General features: G+C 52.8%; 8 protein-coding genes and 1 non-coding gene across 9 annotated transcripts; 4 read left to right on the forward strand and 5 right to left on the reverse strand.

Moving 5' to 3' along the window:
* Positions 1-688: 688 nt before the first annotated feature.
* Positions 689-1,816, reverse strand: ASPACDRAFT_45869 (uncharacterized protein; the record flags this gene model as incomplete). Its single annotated transcript, XM_020201694.1, has 6 exons — positions 689-716; positions 769-857; positions 1,035-1,059; positions 1,258-1,466; positions 1,524-1,683; positions 1,749-1,816. 6 exons carry the CDS (start codon positions 1,814-1,816, stop codon positions 689-691), a joined length of 579 nt encoding a protein of 192 aa, XP_020054106.1.
* Positions 1,629-3,449, reverse strand: ASPACDRAFT_123730 (uncharacterized protein). The gene is made up of 6 exons (XM_020196667.1): positions 3,244-3,449; positions 3,062-3,166; positions 2,777-2,995; positions 2,583-2,725; positions 1,749-2,513; positions 1,629-1,687 (listed from the first exon to the last, which is right to left on the reverse strand). The coding sequence occupies exons 1-5, from the start codon at positions 3,412-3,414 to the stop codon at positions 2,084-2,086; spliced, it is 1,068 nt and encodes a 355-aa protein (XP_020054107.1). The 5' UTR covers positions 3,415-3,449; the 3' UTR covers positions 1,629-1,687; positions 1,749-2,083.
* A 269-nt stretch (positions 3,450-3,718) lies between these two features.
* Positions 3,719-6,167, forward strand: ASPACDRAFT_123736 (putative amino acid permease). The gene is made up of 7 exons (XM_020196668.1): positions 3,719-4,204; positions 4,259-4,329; positions 4,382-4,495; positions 4,544-5,007; positions 5,068-5,091; positions 5,177-5,502; positions 5,600-6,167. The coding sequence occupies exons 1-7, from the start codon at positions 4,061-4,063 to the stop codon at positions 6,029-6,031; spliced, it is 1,575 nt and encodes a 524-aa protein (XP_020054108.1). The 5' UTR covers positions 3,719-4,060; the 3' UTR covers positions 6,032-6,167.
* A 785-nt stretch (positions 6,168-6,952) lies between these two features.
* Positions 6,953-9,617, forward strand: ASPACDRAFT_1882311 (uncharacterized protein; the record flags this gene model as incomplete). The annotated part of the gene is made up of 6 exons (XM_020198283.1): positions 6,953-7,425; positions 7,482-7,718; positions 7,781-8,545; positions 8,596-9,118; positions 9,202-9,340; positions 9,397-9,617. 6 exons carry the CDS (start codon positions 6,953-6,955, stop codon positions 9,615-9,617), a joined length of 2,358 nt encoding a protein of 785 aa, XP_020054109.1.
* On the reverse strand, positions 9,468-11,500 carry ASPACDRAFT_123737 (uncharacterized protein). Its single transcript, XM_020196669.1, has one exon. It carries the CDS (start codon positions 11,371-11,373, stop codon positions 9,670-9,672), a length of 1,704 nt encoding a protein of 567 aa, XP_020054110.1. The 5' UTR covers positions 11,374-11,500; the 3' UTR covers positions 9,468-9,669.
* A 162-nt stretch (positions 11,501-11,662) lies between these two features.
* ASPACDRAFT_62739 (uncharacterized protein) lies at positions 11,663-15,765 on the forward strand (the record flags this gene model as incomplete). Its single annotated transcript, XM_020203823.1, has 4 exons — positions 11,663-12,858; positions 12,909-13,832; positions 13,884-14,407; positions 14,465-15,765. 4 exons carry the CDS (start codon positions 11,663-11,665, stop codon positions 15,763-15,765), a joined length of 3,945 nt encoding a protein of 1,314 aa, XP_020054111.1.
* Positions 15,766-16,237: 472 nt separating this feature from the next.
* Positions 16,238-16,311, reverse strand: ASPACDRAFT_t247. The gene has a single exon. It is a non-coding gene; the product is annotated as a tRNA-Ile (tRNA).
* Positions 16,312-17,679: 1,368 nt separating this feature from the next.
* On the forward strand, positions 17,680-19,573 carry ASPACDRAFT_1858499 (putative MFS sugar transporter; the record flags this gene model as incomplete). The annotated part of the gene is made up of 2 exons (XM_020197617.1): positions 17,680-18,167; positions 18,225-19,573. The coding sequence occupies exons 1-2, from the start codon at positions 17,963-17,965 to the stop codon at positions 19,571-19,573; spliced, it is 1,554 nt and encodes a 517-aa protein (XP_020054112.1). The 5' UTR covers positions 17,680-17,962.
* A 406-nt stretch (positions 19,574-19,979) lies between these two features.
* ASPACDRAFT_123739 (SDR family oxidoreductase) lies at positions 19,980-21,120 on the reverse strand. The gene has a single exon (XM_020196670.1). The coding sequence runs from the start codon at positions 20,849-20,851 to the stop codon at positions 20,051-20,053; it is 801 nt and encodes a 266-aa protein (XP_020054113.1). The 5' UTR covers positions 20,852-21,120; the 3' UTR covers positions 19,980-20,050.
* Positions 21,121-21,347: the final 227 nt, after the last annotated feature.

A 21,347-nucleotide genomic window follows, 5' to 3' on the forward strand; every position in this document is an offset into this window, starting at 1 on the left:
CAATTAAAACCTGAACTGCACCTTACTTCCATCCTCAAAAACAATTCATACATCATTCGAACCCCATCAACAGCCCCACAGAACCCTCATTCGAGATGTCCACCCGAAGCATGGTAAGTAAGCCTGGTTAATCCCTGCCGGATCCTCGGCACCAACATATCGCATATCTAAATTCCCAAACCAGTCCGTCCAATTCCGCTACGCCGACGACATGGGATTCGGCACGGAGGAGACCCGCAATCAGGTGAAGACGTAAGCCTAGGTACCAGCCTGTGCTGGCTGGATGGCCCTTATCTTGTGTCTCAACCAAAAGAACCAACAGACTACAGGATTATCCAAGCAGACACCGGCTCCGACATCTGGGCCAGTACGCGGAATATCCCCCCGACTCACTTCTTGACGTAAGTTTCGAACTGAAAATCGTTGAGTCTATGAAACCACCGGTGGGGAAAGGAGCCAGGATCGATTCGAAACGAGATTGCTTATTTTTTCAACTTCGGGTTGCAGTCTCTCCGAGAAAGCAGTCGAGGAACTGCGGGCGGTGGATGGGGTGGTGGTTTTGCGGGCTGAGGGGGCGGATTCTTCCCAGTAGTGGACCACTGGGATTATTGGTTGCGAGGGTGGAGGGGGGGGGGTTATTGACGCTATTATCAATATGCACATGTATAAGATCGTATGGTCTTATGGCTCACTGAAGAACAACACTACCCAACTCTCTAGCTGTGAGGTTAGCTGTGAGTAAGCTTAGCTTAATGTAGTACGACTCACTCCTCCTCAATCTCTCCCCAAACCCACCTCAACGCCACCCGCCACTCTTCCTCCTCCTCCTCCTCCTCCTCCTCCTCCTCCTCCTCGGCCTTGAGGATGTCTTACACCGTCTGGAACACCTGTCGCCCCCACCCGGCAATCCACCACCGGTGCCGCAGGAGGTCGAGGAACCCGGTGGGTAAGGAGCATATCCATAGGAAGCTGATAGACCACATCCGAGTCAATTTTCTATGCCGAATTTTTTTTTTACTAAAGAAATCCCATACAACAATGCTCCGGCCATTGGCGGACCTATAGGGTCATCAGTCATCGGCAGGTCCTTCAGGGAAGCTCTAGCCCGCGGAGGATAGCACTCACATCCTGGTACATATACATAAGAATCCGATCGCAGCCTCGGACCACGGAGTAACTAGAGTGATAATACCCACCCCCATTCGCGCAGTTTCCCATAATGATCACAAATCGTGGTTCGGTCATTTGATCGTATACCTGTCAGAACGCTGGCGCCATTTTGTGCCGGCGACGATCAGAAGATACGCCTGTCGAGGAGAGGCCCTGAACAGCATCCCCAGGCGTTCTATATCGTAACGAGGACCGGCCGCATGCAACATTCCCACGGCACAGCACGCCAGGCCGAAGGTCATGGGCCACAAGGAGCCCTGAAGAGCCCAGTTGGCGACCTGGTCCAGGGTGATCCTCTACGCATCTCAGTCAGACGGGGCTGGTAGGAAGGGAACGAAGGTTTTTGATAGTACGGACAGTGCATATTGAATGGAGCTTTGGTCTTGATCGTGCGTTGCAAGGGCGGATTCTGCTCGGGGACTTCCACTGGTCTTCAGAGACGAGTGAGGTCGCTTGTCAATCGGTTTTTGGTATTGGAATGACGTAACTCTCGTGCTGTGCAGAAGCTGCAAGCTTCCTCGAGACGTGGAACATGTTAGAAATCTGATTCGAGAGTCGTCGCTTATCGCACGTCTTACCTGCTATAGATCTTCGAGAGAGGCACATATCGTAGGGTACTTGGGGAGAAGGTTTCGGCGCAAGCCATGAGCGTTGAATAGCATTTCAGAAAAGCCCTCGTCACAGCCCATATATCTTATTGGGATCATGGTCTAATAATCACAACTCAGCCAGCTGCTGATTTTCTGGCTGTGAAACGAAGCCAGGCACTGTACTTTGGCTGCGAAGAGTATATCTTACGAACGTTGCCGCTAGTAAGATGGCTGGTCGTCATACCACATTAGGCATTAATTACGAGATTTCCCATAGTGGCTCGTCGTACCAGACGATACATACCGCGAGCACCCTTCTTCGTCTATCTTTTCGAATCCACTGGCTTCATCTCGATCGTCTCATACCGCAACGACCATTCTCGGGTCTCCTGAATGATCCAGTCTTGAGAGCCTCGATGGCTCGAGTCACCCACAGCCGTTCTGTCCCCATTCTTTTGCCGCGAGGTTTCCGACCTCCCTTTCCCCGAAGCAGCATAAGACCTTCCCACGGTCGCTGATGCCGTGCTGGGCTGATGGTAATAGCTACTACCATCTTGTCCAACTGTGCCTTGACCCCAACCAGTGTTAAATGCCACAACGAACGGTTTGAGACAGGGCAATGTCGCTGCCATGATACTGCAATGCAAGAGGATCTGAGTCAGGATGACTGCGTCGGAGATGTCGAGAAGGAGGTCGTTGGTATGTGCAATGGTGCTCAGCGTGGTTTGCCGCACGATAGAAAGGATGACAATTCTAGGCATCCAGAGATTAGAAGCTGACTTTCACCAAGGCAGGGAACTTTCAAAAGAGCAGATGCCCTACCCGATTCTCGTCCCGAACGCGCCAATAACACCAGCCTTCCGCATTCGTGTCAGGCGGATCGGCCAGACAAGATACAAACTGAGGATAAGCAACGAAAGTTCGGTCATAACATCTAAAACGGTGATTGCTTGCCAGCGAGCGAGCTAGGATTGTCGTCAACTTGAAAGCCATTCACAAACCGAGCAAGGACTTACGATGTTCGCACATTGGCTGATGAGCCACGGATGACGGAATGGACATTTCAAAGAAACGATCAGAATCGATACCGCCGCCCACAAAACAATGCCCGCCATCACTCCCAGGCATGCCCTTAGGTATGACCTTTCTCTTCCCAGACGTTGCAAGAGGAAGAGAACTGACAGTTTGGCTGCACAATGGCCAGCCAGGAACAGAATATTTGTAGCATACAAGTCCTAGACGAGTTAGTCAAGCCTTGCGCACAAAGCTCGGTCTGTTGTGCTCCATCAAGCGGAGTATACCTGTTCAGCGAGGTCGATTTGAGACGCCCTTTGGTGGTTCCCTGTGCTTCCCAATCCATCGTTGACACCTTTCATCGTTACCCCGACATTAGCGATCCCCATCATCTAACCAAATACTCAGGTCTCAGTACTTCCAGATCTGTCGCGTTACCCAGATATCTGGCGCATGGCTCAGTACTCACAGCACCAAATATAGCCATCAGGTCGTCTAGTCCCCACGGCCCTATGATAGTCAAGCGCATGTAGATGCGAAAGAGGCTGACCAGGACCATCCAAGACATGAAGAGAGTGGCGACAACGACCACCAGACCACGACGGTCTGTGTCTGAGATCACATAGGCTGCTTTTGGCATATTGACTGATCCATACTTCTGCTGTCGCAGTGGCAAAGTGATTGTTTTTGAGACCAGCGAGAGACCTTTCTGTCAAATTGCAAGTGGCTCATGTTTAATAAAATCAGTGATTGACACCTCCCCTATTCGACAACAGTTTCAAACCTCTTTGATCCTTGTCTACTGGAGTCGGTCGAACTTAGCCGAGGAAAAAATCGCGCAGACCGGGGTGCTTCTCCCCATTGTCTGATGTAAAACCGGACTAACAGGGATGGATATAAGTAAAATTAATTATGCCATCTACAGAAACGTGCTGAGCAGTGCCCTCCTGCAGCGAAATTCGTGGCACAGTCAATCTACATAACGACGGGGATTTTAGTGTGCATAAGTGCCGTTGCATTTGCAGGGATACTGCGGGATAAGCACTTTGGGAAATTGGCCCGCGCAGGTCACACAATCAATTGTTCCCAACCCTAACTTTTAGCTGCTGATGGACCACTTCAGTATATTAATCTTACCCGTCAATGAAATGTCCAGACCTGCCGGCCTATGGGCACTCCGCGCTACGATGATCACGTTAAGTAGGGGGGATCCCCTCCTTTGAGAAATGTGCGCTCTTTGCGGTCTACCCTCGGCTTGAATACTCTCACCCGCGCATTCAGCTATAATGTCGGCTACCACGGAGAAGGCACCGAAGTCTTCTACGTACTCATCCCCTGGCGAATATGAGGGTTCCACGACTACAAGAAAAGATGGCACGGTGCAAGATCGAAAGGATATGTGGCGTGTAGGCAGAGAACAGGAGTTGAACGTGAGCATACCACGTGGGTCAATACAGCCTGTGAATGAGATCTAACTTGATCAGCGAAACTTTCGACTCCTTTCCGTTGTCGGGTTCAGTGCAGTTTTGATGTGTACCTGGGAAGCCGTCTTGTTGTACGTTTGCCGAGTAGCATGTACTGCACCTTTGACTAACTGGGCCGGACAGCGGTGCTTCGTACGGCCTCACAGATGGAGGGAAGGCAGGAATGATTTATACCTATCTCGGGGCAGTGATAGGCTTCAGCTTCGTGATTTTATCGATGGCTGAAATGGCCTCCATGTGAGTGATTCAATACAAGTGGATGCGTATAGTCGCTGACCACTTCAGGGCCCCAACATCTGGCGGACAGTATCATTGGGTTTCGGAGTTCGCACCCCCCAGTAAACAGCGCTTCCTCAGCTATCTTACCGGTTGGGTGTGTGTCTTGGGCTGGCATACAGGAATCGCAGGCTGCTGCTACACTGTCGCCAACATGTTGGTCGGCTTACTCGCGATCAACTACCCTGACAGTTATGTTTATCAACCGTGGCATGTAACGCTGATCGTGATTGCTGCAGCTCTAGGGGCACTGTTGTTCAACACACTTTTTGCCCAGAAGCTGTCTTTCATCGAGGGTATTATTCTGATCGTGCATTGCTTTGGCTTTTTCGGCATCTTGATTCCACTGTGGGTGTTGTCGCCCACGGCCCCAGCTTCGGAGGTCTTTGGCTCGTTTGAGGACAATGGATCGTGGGGTAATATGGGGCTTGCGTGCTTGGTAGGGCTGACAGGCCCAATCTACGCCCTTATCGGTATGTCGATGTCTTACTTGGCTACCTATTTCTTCATACTGATTCAATCGTGTCATCTAGGTCCCGACTCTGCTGTGCACATGTGTAAGTTCCTTAGCCGTGGCCCCCGCCCCTTACCAGGATCTGGAACTGCATCCAGTTTCCTTGTCAAATACTAAAACCTCACCAGCCGAAGAAATCCGAGATGCCTCCCGCGTCCTCCCCGTAAGCATGGTTAGCACCTTGATTCTGAACGGGACCACCGGCTTCATTATGATTATCACCTTTGCCTTCTGTCTCGGCGACATTGAAGAGGTCATGGCCAGTCAGACCGGATTCGCCTTCATCCAGGTCTTCTGGAACGCCACTGGCTCGACCCGCGCAGCGACCGGGATGACGGTCGTTATCATGATCATGCAGTTCTGTGCTGCCATCAGCAACGTTGCTACGACTTCTCGACAAATTTACGCATTCGCGCGTGACCAAGGCCTGCCGTTTGCTGGATTCTTCTCAAAGGTACAGCATCCTTTGCCCACCCGAATCAATCAATATCTGTTTGATCCCGGAACAGAGTGACAACACAAAAGTCCAACGATTAATGTATGAAAATTAGATTCACCCGACCCTCAAAGTACCTCTCAATGCCTTAGGCGTTAGCATGGTTATTGTGACCCTCCTCTCCCTCATCAACATTGGTTCCGCAGTCGCCTTCAATGCCATTATGTCCCTAGGCACGGCTGCCTTACTTTCCTCCTACCTAATCTCGATCTCGTGTGTGCGTCTCCGGCGATGGAGAGGCGATTATCTCCCTCCGGCACGGTGGAGTCTTGGACGCGCCACGCCGTTCATCGACACCGTCTCAATCCTTGTGCTGGTTCTGATTCTAACATTTAGTTTCTTCCCTCTCACCAACCACCCCGATGCTGCAGACATGAATTGGAGTATTGTGATTTTCTCTGGGGTGGTGCTCTTGGCTGTGGGTTATTATATGCTATATGCGAAGCATCAATATCGGGGGCCAGTGACTAGGGTCAGAGCTGAATAGGGGCTTTTAGATGCAATAGATTAGTAGATAGTATGCCTGCAATGAATAGTTGCCTCCCGCGCAGGGGAAGAGGTATAGAAAACCGCTACCTGACTCGGTCTGAGACGAATGGAATTTATTGCACTGTTGAATAGCGAAGAATTCATTCTCCAAAGGATTTGCTGCCCGCGGGCGCCCGTTTTGTTCTTACCGCTTGCGCCTGGCCATATTTTCCCGGAACTCACAGCTTGACCCAAGCCTCTTTCTGAATCTCAACTCATCCAGGACCCATCAGCTTGAACAGAAGATGACGTCGTGCGTGGGTGTTGTGTGGGGGAGCCCCGTGCTGACAAGTTGACAACCAGGGATCCCCGTGCTGACAGTCAACAACCAGGGATCTGAGGACATGATTATATATCAACATGTCGGAAACAGTGCACGAACCGTGGTTCGCCCACCGCACGAGACTCCCAGATCGGCCCAGATCGAGATCGAACACGACTGACGCCACGGAGCCAGGAATCCTAATAATCAATTTGTCATGCACATCTGCTGTCTGAACAATGCTAGAACAAAGTCAAGCGAGGACTGTTAGACAAGCATGGTGACCTTGTTTGTCCGGACATGAGACACTCAACCCATCCCATCTCAGGCTCCCAGATCAGCATCTTTCAGTCATGACGGAGACGATCAATCCTCAATTATGCGAGGTGAAGGCACTCAAGGCCCTCATTCCGGGCCTTCTAGCAGAGAGTGCGGTTACAGGTATCACTCTCGATTTCGAACATCAATCACGGGTACGGTCGCTAATTTTATGAATGGCTCTTAGATGATGGACGCCTGCTCGTCGACCTACAAGAGAACTGTCCCCGGCTTGCGGGTTTCCTCGATGTCCTCCGGCGCCAGGCTGAGCATCATCGTCCCTGGATGCCAGAAGACAGCATGACGCGGTTTCCGCTCCGGTTGAATGTGGTCATACACGTCGTCGGGTCTCGAGGGGATGTGCAACCTTTTATTGCGCTAGGACAGGAACTACAGAGACACGGTCATCGCGTCCGATTAGCCACGCACCTAGTATTCCGAGATTTTGTGCGCGCTCATGACTTGGAGTTCTTCAACATTGGCGGGGACCCGGCGCAGCTTATGTCGTTTATGGTCAAGAACCCCAACCTGGTGCCCAAGGTGGAAGCGATTACGCAGGGCGATATCAGCCGACGGCGGAAGGATGTGCGAGAGATCCTCGGTGGCTGCTGGCGATCCTGTTTTGAACCCGGGGAGGGCATTCACCCTTTCAATCCGGCTGAGTGTACGGGTGCGCCGCCATTCGTCGCAGATGCTATTATCGCCAACCCCCCGAGCTTCGCACACATTCATTGTGCGGAGAAGATGGGGATTCCTCTTCATTTGATGTTTACGTGGGTTGTTCTGTGGTGGTGGTTGTCTTGTCGATAAATGCTTACATAGAGCACAGGATGCCATGGTCGCCTACGCAGGCCTTTTCACATCCACTGGCGAAAGTTCGCTCGACAAATTCCAAATCATCAGTAGGTAAGCTGATGTCGTACATGATAGCGGAAACAGTGATATGGCAGGGCGTGGGTGACTTGATCAACGAATTTCGCCGGCATGAGTTGGGACTGGAGCGGCTGGATTCTATGCGTGCGCCCAGCCTTCTTTCTCGGCTGAGGATACCTTTCACATATCTTTGGTATGTACAATTGAAGGATATCTATTCGTTTGGGAGCTCGAGTTAAACGGAGTGTTTTTCAGGTCTCCTTCCCTCTTGCCGAAGCCTGACGATTGGCTCGACCATATCGATGTGACTGGGTTCTCCTTTGTGCCGCATGATGACAAGTATGAGCCGCCTCAAGATCTAGTCGAATTTCTTGAAGCTGGAACACCGCCGATCTACATTGGGTTTGGATCAATTGTTGTCGACGACCCGGAAGCACTCACGCAGACTATTCTCGAGGCCGTCCGAATGTCCGGTCAGCGGGCAGTAGTCTCCAAAGGTTGGGGTAATATCGGTGCTGATGAGGCTGATGACCCGAATGTGTACTTCCTAGGCAATTGTCCGCACGACTGGCTGTTCTCCCGAGTGTCATGCGTTGTCCATCATGGTGGTGCAGGAACGACAGCAACCGGGTTAGCCTTGGGCCGACCCACTGTCATTGTTCCATTCTTCGGTGATCAGCCTTTCTGGGGAATGCTTGTTGCCTCCAATGGTGCGGGGCCTGCGCCAATCCCCTTCAAAGTATTGACGGCAGATAAGCTTGCGGGCGCAATTCGGCACTGCATGGGACCCGAGATCAAAGAACAAGCCAAGGTCTTGAGCTGTAAGATTCAAGCCGAGCAAGGTGCCGCAGCGGCAATGGAAAGTTTTCATAAGCACTTGAGCCTGAATAGGTTGAGATGCGCTTTGTGCCCTGATCGTCCGGCTGTATGGCGAGTCCAGCACACAAGCATTTTTCTCAGTGCATTCGCTGCTGCAGTCCTTGTCCACTCGAAGCAGTTAGACCCAAAGAACATCAAGTTGTACGCTCTCTTGCACTTCCATGGTTTTTCTGTAGACTCATCTTTGACAGGCTTCGAATTAAATCCTACGATACGAACCTTGATCCGGGCGTTCCAGGTCTTCCCGGAGCTGAGATGTTCGCTGGGTCCCTCACAAACTTTTTCACCGGCTTCGTCGAGATGCCCATTCAATTAGTGCAAAACTTTGCACGGTCACGTTCCATCAGGTTCGCCGAGAGGTATAGTCTCTCGAGCTATTGCGCGACGCAAGCGCCTGTCTCCCCATCGCGCTCGACACCTCTCGCAGATAAGTCTGGGACTCGTCAACGATCAGACTCGGGCATCTCCATCGCTCCTTCGAGTAATTCGCTGAAATCATCCTCGAGCCAGAGCTCTCTGGACATGCCGACCATGAACCGTGGCACGGCGTCTGTGAGTAATGTACTCATCAATTCTGGCTACACTGGACGTCAATTGTTGGACTGGATCATTGAGATCCCAATGAGCGTTACATTCTTATTGTGCCATACGTTCCACAATGCTCCTCGATTCTATCACGACCAAACTGTGAGAGAGGCACCCATAGCCACGGGAGTCAAGTCAGGATTTGTCGCAGCTGGCCAGGTCAGATTCGCGTATGACGTATCTCTTTGCCACACATGGCTAACGTGTCACAGGAGTTCGTGTACAGCTGGTACGATGGGATCACTGGTGTCGTGACTCAACCTCATCAAGGATGGGATAGCCATGGCGCTTCCGGTCTAGCATCCGGGGTTGGCAAGGGAATTGGAGGATTGTTGATCAAACCTCAAGCAGGTAGGCTTCAAATGGCTTCCCTGGTCTGACGTGCGCCAGACTGATGTTACGTACAGGTCTATGGGGCTTGCTGGGTTACCCTCTAAGTGGGGTTCACCGCAGCATTGCCAATTCCTATGGGAAGAATCGACGATGTTGTGTAGTGAAATCACGCATTGCCCAGGGCATCGCAGAACTCCAGTTGGCCTCGGATGGTCAGCGAGCAGCCGCTCTCGCGCGATGGAAGGATCATTACGAACAGAAGGTCAAGGCTAAACTAGAAAAGAGAAATGGGTAGCAGAGAGGCATTTCAAGCGAGATCAACTCAACATTCTTTCACAACGAACGATTTACAGATTTATTCCCTGAGCCAGCACATTCACCACCTTCTCTTGAAAATCCAAGGCAAGTTCTGCATCTCCGTCGCGGAAATTTCCTGCCAGACAATCTATCGTGGCCTGGGCATAACCGTCGCCCATCTCCTTTGGCAGATTCTGCTGGGCTAGCGCAGTCAAATCCGAGGCGACCTTTTTAGGCCTTGGTAGTCGTCCGGTCTTTTCTGCCTCGCGGATTTTGGGCTCCATCAATCGAGACAATGTCACCCAAAGACCGATCTCTAACAGCACTACACCCAAGGCGTAAATGTCATGGCGCCGTTGAAATTGTCGGGTGGGCTTTCCCTGCCGTTCAGGATGACGGTAGAGGTTCGCTTCGGGTTCGAAGTCCCCACGCATGTCCGTGCCCTGTTGCTCGGACCGTGCGTAGCCCCAGTCACTCAGGTAAGCGAGAATTCGGTCTTGAGACTTTGGGGTGTTTGACAGTCGATGCGCCTGAAGACCCGAGGCGCGGACGCCTGCTGGAGTCTGCAAAAACAAGAGGATTCCTTTGCTCCAGACATTCTTGTGAACCCACTTCGAGGCATGGACATTCAGCAGGGTCACTGCGAGGCAATGCGCCATGCTGAACCTATCATTCAAGGATGGCCGTTTCAGTGGTCGTTTGTTCTCCCGGTCTACAGCGTTGATAAAGCTATGGAGGGTGGTGAGTTTTGATGTCACTGCTGTGTCTTGATGCTGATCCACCTCGTCGGACGTTGGAAGCTTATAGAGGAAGACGTTGCGCTCCTCTTCCGGCTGGTCGATGAACCCTAGACACTCCATCGCATAAATCTGAGGTGGCTCCAACCCTGGTTCAGCCTCGGAGGACTTGTGGCTGTTGAAGGTGCTGTTTTTCAGAAGCCAAGCTAGATTGCGAATGGGCTCCTTCAACTCTTCGATCTCATCGGGCTCCAGATCACCACCTTTCAACATGCCTTCATACTCATGAAATTCTATAACCACCGTCGTGCCGGATGTCGAGCCGGATGGCGTCCAGCGTCCCAACTGATAGCCGCCCGACACATTACCTTCCTCACTGACCTGGCCTTTCAGGCTCTGAAAGTCGGCCGGGGCATGCGCTTCGACCAATTTTCGCCGCTTGATCACGGGCTCCAGCCCGGTCGCCTTCAGGCCCTGATCGTTCTCATCCACTACCCTGGATAGCGTGTCCTGGGACAGATGCTGCATCAAATTGCGCAAGTCGGCTGACCAGTTGGTGTAGGCTTCAAGTATCTTGTGCAGCCGTTTCTTGTCGAACAACGACCAATCGTAGCCCTTCAACTTCAGGGACGTGGCTTTGATCTTGATGCGATGCAGGAGTGATTCCTTGACCTGCTCGGGTTTTTCTAATCCTTCATCCTCGTCATCGCCCATCACAAGGCCATACTTGACAGCCACAAGCTCATACTCAGTCAATGTCTTGCGCATTTGAACAAGCAGGCCCTCGATGGTCTGTGCAATGAAAGGGTCGAGTTTGCCCGGCAGGAGTAAGCCATGATCAGGATGAACAAAAATGCGACGGAAAAAGAGCAGGGTCGAGAGCTGCACGTTCAACTTCAGGCGGAGTTCTGCTCGGTCCTCATCGAAGGACTTGATGTCGGAGATAACGCCTTGGATAAAAACGGTTACCTGGTAGGCCTGCGTGATGGCCGTTACCGCTGTGCCATAAACATCCATTTTGAATGCGATCGCTCCGTCGTTGCAATTGATTGAGACCGAATGATGGATGGATGAATGAAAAGAGCACAGACAGCACAGAGGGGAGGGCGTTGGGGGCTGACAAGATGTCATAGGTGTCAGACGCGGCTGAAATTATGCCGGCTAATAAGCATAGTGAGGGGTAATATGGCTCTAGATCCATAGCGCCGCCACCGGTTCGTTTATAGGCCGGTAGTGAAGAACATATATTTACTTCCCCCGTATTGTGCGTCAAAAAGCACCATCCCTGACATTTGCATACACAACCATGTCGGACGATGAATCTTTCGATCTTCTCTCCTCTCTGGATAATGGAGACCTTTCCCCCTCATTGAGAGACTGGGCTTCCGGCACTGCCGATAGCTATGATGTGGTGGATTTGGACCTGGATCTAGATAGCCTGAGCCTGTCGTCGGCCCATTCTAGTGACCTTTTGGAAGCGGCGATTACTGCAACTCGGAATGGAGAGTCCGCTATTCTAAGTACAGTATCTCAGTTTGCGGGCATATTGTCTCAGACTGGAATCCATGGACCGCGACTGTTGAAGGCCCTTAACCTGGCGACGCGAGCGACGAAGATCGGCGCTGGCTCTCAATTTACTGTCTTCAAGGAAAAGTCGCATGAAGGGTATACCGGAAATGAGGGGCTGGTGATCAAGCGGGTGAACGTGCCTCTCTCACGAAAAGCCGCTCAACGATTCGCCGATACCCCAGACTATCGTCTTCAGTTGCGCACACTTGGGCTAGAACTACTCGCTCTCTGCAATCCGTCCCTGCGGCGTCACCCCAATATTGTTCGGCTGATCGCGTGGGGCTATGACTATCCGTTCGCTGATATGCCGGTTCCGGTCCTTTTCGTGGAAGCCGCATTGATGCCTTTAACGGACTTCCTCGCAGCTGGCAATGACTGCTCGTCCGAAGTCAAGTATCAACTAAGCTTGGATATCGCGAATGGAATAGAGGCATTGCATCATCTGCGTATAGTGCATGGAGATCTTAAGCCAGATAACGTGCTTGTATTTGGCATGGAGAGCGGGAAAGTGCCATTTAGAGCTAAATTAAGTGATTTTGGGGTCTGCATCGATCTGGAGGCCCCTGACGCTCGGCTTACTATGAGTGATTATCGTGGAACGCCCGCGTGGCTGGCTCCCGAGGTGGCCAACGATGATTTAGCACGCTTCTGTCCTTTCAAGCCAGATCTGATGTTTCGATTCGATGCATACAGCTTCGGCCTGACGGTGCTATCCATGTTTGTCAATCGAGGAGAGCCGGTAGATCTTGACGAAAACCCCGAAAATGCAAGCGAGGAGATCTCTGAGATGCTGTATGAGCGTGAAGACATTCCGTCCGCTTTGCGTATGGAGCTTCGTAAGGCGCTGCTCAAGCTTCTCGCGGAAGATCCCAGAAACCGACCGCTACCAACTTCTCAGCTATTGAAGGCGGATACACCTGCGTATGCTTCTTGGTATGTGTATCACTGATATCTCCTTGGAAGAAAGATTCTTAAGTCCATAGGTTATCCCTTGCCAAAATCGGCAATGAGTCTGCTCCGTATGTTGGCACACTGGACCCAATGTACAACAAAGGACCATTGTTCTGGTACCGACTGGATCCGTCCGTTCTGTCTGAGCTGGAAGCACAATACATGGCGGCGAAGCAGGGTGCATCGGCAGATACCCCGGGCGATGTTTTACTAGGAATGGCGCAGACCGTGACAGGGGCCAAGCCGTCATATCTTGACCGTCTTCTATTGTACGTGACTGACGCCGCAAAGGGTAGCCACTCTCCAGCAAGAGCCGTCTATGCTCAAATCATGGCTGCTCATGATCTATCGTCCGAGTTCGACGCGAAAGTGTTGGAAGAATGGACTTTCCAGGCCGTTGCGGAAGGCTATCTCTTCGCTCCTCCATCCGCTCTTGCAACTGAGAAGAGGGAACAGGCAAAGAGCACGTTTCGTCGCAATGGCGGATTTTGTGCAGATCCTTTCCTGGGGAAACAGGCTGTGGTAGATGCCGCACGCAGTCCCCAGAAGGCTGTCAAATGGAAGCTGGAACATGGGTTCATAGTTGATCAAAATGGGAATACCATTCTCCACGCCGCTGCTGCTCTGGGAGATCTTGGAACAATTCGAGCACTCTTCGAGGAAACGGACATAGCTGTTAATGTGTCGAACGACAGTGGGGAGACTCCACTTTACAAAGCATGTCAGGCTGGTCATGCAAGCGTGATCCAGTACCTGCTCCAAATAAAGGCAGATGCGTCCCACACAACGCCGGTTGGATTATCTCCGTTGCATTGGCTCTTTATGTTGCCGGACGAAGCCATCCACTTGACTGCAAAACAGCTAATTGCAGCAGGTGCTGATGTCAACGCTGTTATCATACCTGTTGTGGGCGAGAATAGTGGAGGATTCCCCAAACGAATCCAGATCGTGCATTAGTGAGATCCCATAAGCCTTGTACTATTCTAGCCATTGCTGACGCTACGAAGCCCATTTGAACTACCTCATGGGACACCCCTGCATTGGGCTGCGACTTTTCGCAACCTAGCAGCGATGAATGCTCTCATCGACCTAGGTGCTAATGTAAATGCCAAATTTTATGGCTGTGACAGCGCAACCACGCCCCTTGCACTTGCGGCGTGGTTTGGGGATGTCGAAGTTGCTCAGACTCTCGTAACCCGTGGAGCTGATGGAAAGCTCAACGACTCGATGGGGAGAAACACGCTTCACAGCATGACAAAATACTTCCCTGAGCGACATGGATACCTCCCCCACCACTGGCACGCATGGATCCGGCACGGCAACTGGGAGACATGTCTCGATCATACGAGCAAGCTAACTCGTCTGCTGTTAGATGCTGGGGCAGATGTAAATGCTAAGGACACGGGATATCCACCGCTCACCCCCATTGCTGCTGCTGTCGATCTGGGTGTCTGGAACGGTGGCGTAGTCATTGCCCTGCTCGATGCGGGTGCAGACCTTCAGCAATCAATCTTGTCGGCTGGAGACACTGGTATGTCCCGGGGCAGCTCCTTTGTCGCTTGTCGCATGAACTGACAGGAAGACGTAGTACTTCACTCGTGGGCGTCGATCGTGGGTCCCCGACTAGACTATCCACGCTCATACACTCCTACCCTCCGCCGGATTGTCACTGCCATGCCTGATCTAGACATCCGGAACAAATTTGAAAACGACACGCCCCTGCATTCCCTGTCGACAACATATCACCCCGAGGACGAATTTGAACAGGCGTGCGAGATCCTGCTTGAGCACGATCCTCCAGCAGACCTCAACGCGCAGACCCGCCGGGACGCCACTCCTTTGTCGATCGCGTTCGAGACCAAAGACGACCCAGCTAGGCGTGGTCTCTTCCTGTTACACAAAGGTGCCTCACCAACGCTTTTTACGGATCAAGGTAAAGATATCTTTTTCGCCATCGCCAATAATGCGATTCTTCACGATAAAGACACTTACGACCTGATCACTGCTGTCCTGGAATACATCTGTTCTGGCAGATCCGCCACAGAGAGTAAGACGAAAGGCACCGGGGACATTCACGAGACTTACCAGAAACTCTTCCTCCCCAACCAGGGGGCAATACATAGTCTCGTAGCCGCCGTGATCCGCGGCAAGGTCCGAACGACCACGCTGCTTCTTTCTTTGGGCTTGCGGTCGCGCCTGAATGACCTTGATCCAAGCAAGCCTCGTGGCTTTACTGTCCTCGATCATGCCCTGCACTCCGCCGAGCTCAGTCGCCGGGCCCATCTGGAGAAACTGGCCATGTACAAACCGGGTCCAGCACAGCGGGCCGCTGTAGACGACCAGGTCGTCTATGACGACGGGCAGGGTCCACCTTCTCGAGCTGCAGAAGCATACCATGCTTTTCCGGAGGTGCTGCGCTGCCTGCGCGAGGAAGGTGCAAAGCGGGCTTGTGAGTTAGAGATGTCGGGTAGTCATGCTGATGGTGCTGGTGCTGCAATTGATGGCACGTATATTCAACAGCAACGATGGTGGGATTGGATCTCCATCTATACATATGGATATACCCCGGTCACGCAGCCGCATCGGGAGCGGTGGGAACTACTGTACGAGTTGGCGAGATATCCGGTCGGTTGGAAGGAGGAACAGATCGAGGAGTTGGCAGAACGGTATACGGACGGAATCTGGAGGCCGGATACCCACTTTTTGGAGGAAGAGGAGGATCGCCAATTTGTTGGCGCGGTGATGGCTCAGATTGGAGTGGTTGATGGCGGCGGGGATGATGAGGGTTCGGTGGTGCGGTTAGAGGCAGTCGATCCGGTCAAGGGCAAGGTGGAGGTAACTGTTAGGGTTGCGGATGGGAGGGTGGTTAGCAAGACTAAGGTGAAGTGATTTGATTTGATATATGGATGTGCACATCTGTTGTTGGATTTACGTTGTTGACAATTGTCTTCGGTGCAATTTCTAGACTGCTTCTGTACAGTTTCCTCAAACGGTCTTGAATGTCCACCGTGGCATTGAGGATGGACGAAGGGCAACCCCGCTACAATGCCCACAGACATCCCCCAGTGCATCTCCCATTCCATACCCTAGGATGTAATCATGCAAATGCTGCTCAGGAATCTCGAATATTTTCTCCGGGTGCAAGTAGCCGGTTTAGAAGCCGCTGTTCAAACCGGAATCTAAATATCGGTCACCATGGTCGGGCCCTATTGGAAGTGTAAAGGATAAAGGACAAGCTCCGCAATTAATTCTCCGCCGCAGTCGGCATCGGCATTACATGTGATTATAAGATACTCGGATTTTCAGATTTTCCTGTCCAACAGTGAAAGAAGAGGGTGCGCATGAAAGATGCAAAAAGAGATGGTCCCAGAGGGGCTCGAACCCTCGACTTTAACGTTATTAGCGTTACGCTCTAACCAACTGAGCTATGGGACCCAGTTGATGTATTGTGCCTTTCCTGCTGCCCATATATTGTATTGTGTTATTGAGCCATCGTAGTCAATGGTTCACAGTGAGCTGTGAGCAGCACACCAGTATATGTGTACTGTACCTAGGGTCGAGAGTCGTTGGCTGAAGAGTAGTCTATCGAGATTCTATATTGCAGGCAAAATGAGCTTCCAACAGTGAGATTTATATCCATGTTATGCTGTGTCATCATTTTGTGACATCATGCCTTGCGGAGGGCATGGGGAGCAAATATATACTGGCGGATCGTCATTCGCACCCCGTAAGATTGGACTGGCCGAGTCCGAGCATGGTGATCCCTAGTACAGTGTACAGAAAGTCTTCACTGGGCGTCATTGGAATCGTCACTACTGGTGCTACTTGCGCGGTCACATGATTTTAATGTAGTTGCAATCCCTCCCCGGGCCCTTCTCCCCGGCTTTTCCAAGCTTCTTTGACACCCTTCCATCCTCATCTGACAAACTATGTCCAAACTGAAAACTACGAGCAGCGGCCATAAATAGTCAAACATACACTACATCTGCTGCGCAGGCTATACAGCGTCCGCCAATCACGGAGAAAAGCCCAAGTCCACAGCGCTCCAGCCGATCTGCACTGCGAATGTCCCGGACTTCCGGCCCAGGCTGGATCGCTACAGTCACCACGATGTGTCATACTCACGACAAATGGGGTCCCACCACGCAGTTAACCTGATAGATAATTGCCGAGTCCCCAGTGAAGAGGTGATATTCCCTTTGTCAATGCTTCTCTCATTATCTTATATCTTATCTATCCTGCCCATTAATGTCCCGGTTACAAGAATCGCTGACCAAGGTCGATAGTCTCAACGAAACTGCCCGCCCGCCATTTCGACCACACAGGAAGTCTTGTCTCCCCTTGACCGCGATGACATGACAAGAACATCCATTCGAAATCCGCCTCATAAGCGAAGCCAACGCGCTGCCGCCACGAGGGGAACTCTCGTGTTTACTTCTCATGATGGCTGATCTTCTGCCACATGTGACTTTACCCTGGCCAGGGATGGAAATACATCCCACCCAAACAAACGTTGAAGAAACCCCTCAACCCCCTCCCATACCGGCCTGAAAGGTCAAATGAGAGAGTGAGGTAACATCGCAGTTGCACACACCTCCTCGTTGCTGGCTGGGTTGGCCCTGGCCCGAGGTCCATTGCCCCCCCATCGGCCGGGTCCGATGGAAGCCATCCCGGCTAGTGGGGACTCCCATCGACGATCGCCTGTAGTATCCAGTGGGGAAAAGAGGGAGGCGTCGCCCCGGGGCCTCGCTTACATTCTTTCGCGTCCATGCCTCTTCCGTACTGGCGACTCACGCCGTGCCTTTTCCAAGGAAACTGAAATCTGGGGAAACCTGGTCAATGCGGCGGGCCTTGCCACGGCCACCGGCGATGACCGGCCATCCACCAGCGAACATCGGAGGGTTTTCTATAAAGTGATGAAGCTGGATCTATACAAAAAAGGGTTCCCAATGGCTTAGTTTTAGTCGGTTTGACAGTCATTGTGAGGTGCCGGACAGGATCCTGGCCGATTGTTGTGATCGTCACACATAATTCTCCTTCAGATGCTCTCTCGCTGTTTCGGGTCCCATCCATACAACGTGCCAGCATGTCGCCCTACTTTGGCCTGCGAGGCTCGCAATTGGAACGTGCCGTCATGTGGCTCGTTGTCTGTCCGGCATTCGTGTGCTATGGCTATAACCAGGCCGTCACAGGCGGCTTGCTCACCCTCGAGTCGTTCGTCAAAACCTTTCCGCAGATGAACACGCTCACCACGACGGGCGCGCAGCAGAACTATAATTCGACTATCCAGGGTAATTTTCCTCGTCCAATTCTCCGCCGCATTCAAAATGGAATCTAACCGTCGACAGGCACGGTCGTCGCCCTCTACACCGTCGGTGGTATTTTCGGCTCACTGTCATGCATCTACCTGGGCGACCTCCTGGGCCGCCGGCGGGTCATCTTCCTCGCATCCGCCGTGTCCATGATCGGGGCTATTCTCATGGCGACTTCTTTTGGCTTGGCCCAGTTCATCGTCGCTCGCCTGGTGTTGGGACTGGGCACTGGCGGCTATGTTGCCACGGTCCCGGTGTGGCAGGCTGAAATCTCCCGACCCAGCAAACGAGGCGCCCACGTGGTAACGGATGGTATCTTCATCGGCGCGGGAATCACCATCTCGCTGTGGATCGACTTTGGCTTCTACTTCGTGACGGGGAGCTCGGTGTCCTGGCGGTTCCCGCTGGCTCTCCAGGTGGTGTTGTCGTTGATGGTCATGGCGTTTGTGATGGTGATGCCCGAGTCGCCCCGGTGGCTGCTCAAGCGTGGCCGCCCCGAGGAAGCTAGCGAGATCCTGGCCGCGCTAGCAGACGCCGACCCCGAGGATGCCGCGATCACGCTGGCCGTGCGCGATATCGAACGGTCGCTGGCGCTAACGGGTTCCGGCTCCTGGAAGGATCTCCTGAGCATGGGGGAACAGCGCTTGTTCCACCGCGCGGTTCTGGCGGCTGCAGGCCAGATGTTCCAACAGATGTGTGGGATCAACCTCATAACCTTTTACGCCACGACCATCTTTGAGCAATATCTAGGGCTAGACGCGCTACAGTCACGTGTCCTAGCCGCCGCCATGTGTCTGACGCAGCCGCTGGGGGGTTTCCTGGCCTTCTTCACAATCGACCGGCTGGGCCGCCGCGTGCTGATGCTGTGGAGCGCGGCGGGGATGTCGGTATCGATGGCGATCCTGGCGGGCACGACGTCACTGCCGGACAACACGGCGGCGCTGGTTGTAGCCGTGATCTTCCTGTTTGTTTTCGAGTTCATCTTCACCGTGGGCTACTCCGGCCTCACGTTCTTGTACGCGACGGAGGTGGCGCCGCTGCAGCTGCGGGCCGCTATCAGCGCGGTGTCAACGGCGGCGGTGTGGACCTTCAATTTCTTATTAGCCGAGGTGACACCAGTGGGCTTCGACACCATCTCGTGGCGGTACTACATCATCTTTGCCGTGCTGAACGCGGCGATCGTGCCGACGGTGTATTTCTTCTTCCCGGAGACCAACGGGCGGTCGCTGGAAGAGATCGACGAGATTTTCATGCAGTCGAAGAGTGTGCTGGACCCACCGCGCCTGGCGCGCACTTTGCCGCGCATGCTGCACGTGGCGGATGTGGTCGATGAGACCGAGACGGAATCCGGGGGGGAGACTGGTAATGGTAAAGGAAAAATGTGACGAGGCGTTTCAGCTGGAGAATATTGACGTACCTGTCTACGCGAGCTGTTCGTGATGTATCTACCTATAGCCCGAGGATAGTGACTTGGCCATGCATAATTGGTTCAATATACCGAACGACCCGAAAAGAGGCGTTCTTCGATACGAACTCGAAGGATGAACGATAACTTTAACTGAGGATTGTCGCACCAAAGTCAAAGTGGAGCACGGGCGGAAAAGACCGGAAACAACACCCTGAAGCCGAAGTCGCCAATGATATGTCTACAATCTATCTATCTCATCCCTGTGAGCACTGGCCCCCAGTGACTGGCCGGGGTCTGAGGAGTACAGGAGTACCTCCATTCACCCCCAAGTTCGATCTCTACTTGCAAGAACAAAAACAAAAACAAAAGTATCATGAAACGTTCCTGACATTATCATTATAAACTCATCAAAAAAGCTAGGTAGGTATCTCTATTATATCCTCCAGGGATACATTTACCGCACGCAGTAACCACCGTCGATCAACAAATCAGCACCAGTCGTGTACGAGCTAGCATCGCTGACGAGGTAGACATAGGCACCCTTCAACTCCTTGGCATCACCGTTGCGACCCATGGGGATCATGGACATCCACAGATCCTGGACCTTCTTGTCGACGAAGTCGGAGAGCCCGGTATCGATGTAGCCGGGAGAGATGCTGTTGACGCGGGCGAAGTCGCGCCACTCGTTGGCCAGCGACTTGGCCATGTGGATGCAGCCGGCCTTGGCGACGTTGTAGGAGGTCTGCTCCTGGGGGAAGTTGGCGATGTGGCCGGACATGCTCGACGTAATCACGAAGCTGCCCTTGCCCTGCTTCTTGAAGTGGGGGCCAATCGCCTTGGCGCAGTGGAAGGTGCCGTTGAGGTCGGTCTGGATGACCTCCTCCCAGTCCTGGACGGAGCCGTCGAGGATGCCGCTGTTGGCGGTGCGACCGGCGTTGGCGATGAAGGCGTCGACCTTGCCGAACTCCTTGATCACGTCGTCGACGAGCTTCTGCACGCTGTCGAAGTTGCCGACGTCGCACTTGTAGGCCTTGGCCTTGACGCCGTAGGTCTTGGAGAGTTCGGCGGCGTTCTTCTCGCCGCCCTCCGGGCGCGAGGCGTAGGTGATGGCGACGTCGGCGCCCATCTCGGCGCAGCCGCGCGCGGCCTCAATGCCCATGCCACGCGGGCCGGAGGCGCCCGTGATGATCACGACCTTGCCCTTGAGGCTGAAGAGGTCCTGGAGGCTGTTGGCGCTGGGGACGGGGATGGGCATTTTGGTGGTGTTGGTTTGGTTGATGTAGGTAAGAAAGAGAGAGCGAGAGTTTGGATGGATGGATGGATGGAATTGAGTTTGGAAGAGTTGGATTGAATGATTCTGGGAAAAGAGCAACAGGGGAAAAGGAGGGGATATAAATACGAGAGAAGGGGTGAGGGGTTGGAGGGGCAATGGAGGGGCATGAATCCCTGCAGAGGTACGTACGTGTACGTAGCTCTCTCCCTCCCTCGTATGGTACGTCGTACTTTTTTTCTTTTTTTTTTTCTCTTACATGCTTACCTGCATATTGCATATACGATGTCACAGAGTCCAGCCTAGTGTCTGTTCTAGAGCGAGAGAGCGAAACAGAAAAGAGGGGGAGAAGCAACAGCTTAGGGTCAAACCTGGCGGGAAAAGCGGGGGATGAAGTCATGGATTCCTGCCTTTCCCTCCTCCCATGATGTCATCGCCCAACTAAACCCTGAAAACCCTCAAACCGGCTGAATTGCACTTC

The sequence above is a fragment of the Aspergillus aculeatus genome (genome assembly GCF_001890905.1).
Source record: "Aspergillus aculeatus ATCC 16872 unplaced genomic scaffold ASPACscaffold_13, whole genome shotgun sequence".
NCBI classification, from domain to species: domain Eukaryota; kingdom Fungi; phylum Ascomycota; class Eurotiomycetes; order Eurotiales; family Aspergillaceae; genus Aspergillus; species Aspergillus aculeatus.

Excerpts from the sequence above, each read along its gene's own strand:
- ASPACDRAFT_123739 (XM_020196670.1), bottom strand. The coding sequence starts at position 20,851 with ATGCCCATCCCCGTCCCCAGCGCCAACAGCCTCCAGGACCTCTTCAGC.
- ASPACDRAFT_123730 (XM_020196667.1), bottom strand. The coding sequence starts at position 3,414 with ATGCCAAAAGCAGCCTATGTGATCTCAGACACAGACCGTCGTGGTCTG. Across the intron at positions 2,996-3,061 it reads AAATCGACCTCGCTGAACAG|GACTTGTATGCTACAAATAT; the intron begins GTATACTCCGCT and ends TAACTCGTCTAG. Across the intron at positions 2,726-2,776 it reads TCAGCCAATGTGCGAACATC|CTCGCTCGCTGGCAAGCAAT; the intron begins GTAAGTCCTTGC and ends CGACAATCCTAG.
- ASPACDRAFT_123736 (XM_020196668.1), top strand. The coding sequence starts at position 4,061 with ATGTCGGCTACCACGGAGAAGGCACCGAAGTCTTCTACGTACTCATCC. Across the intron at positions 5,008-5,067 it reads CCCAATCTACGCCCTTATCG|GTCCCGACTCTGCTGTGCAC; the intron begins GTATGTCGATGT and ends CGTGTCATCTAG. Across the intron at positions 5,092-5,176 it reads CGACTCTGCTGTGCACATGT|CCGAAGAAATCCGAGATGCC; the intron begins GTAAGTTCCTTA and ends AAACCTCACCAG.
- ASPACDRAFT_123737 (XM_020196669.1), bottom strand. The coding sequence starts at position 11,373 with ATGGATGTTTATGGCACAGCGGTAACGGCCATCACGCAGGCCTACCAG.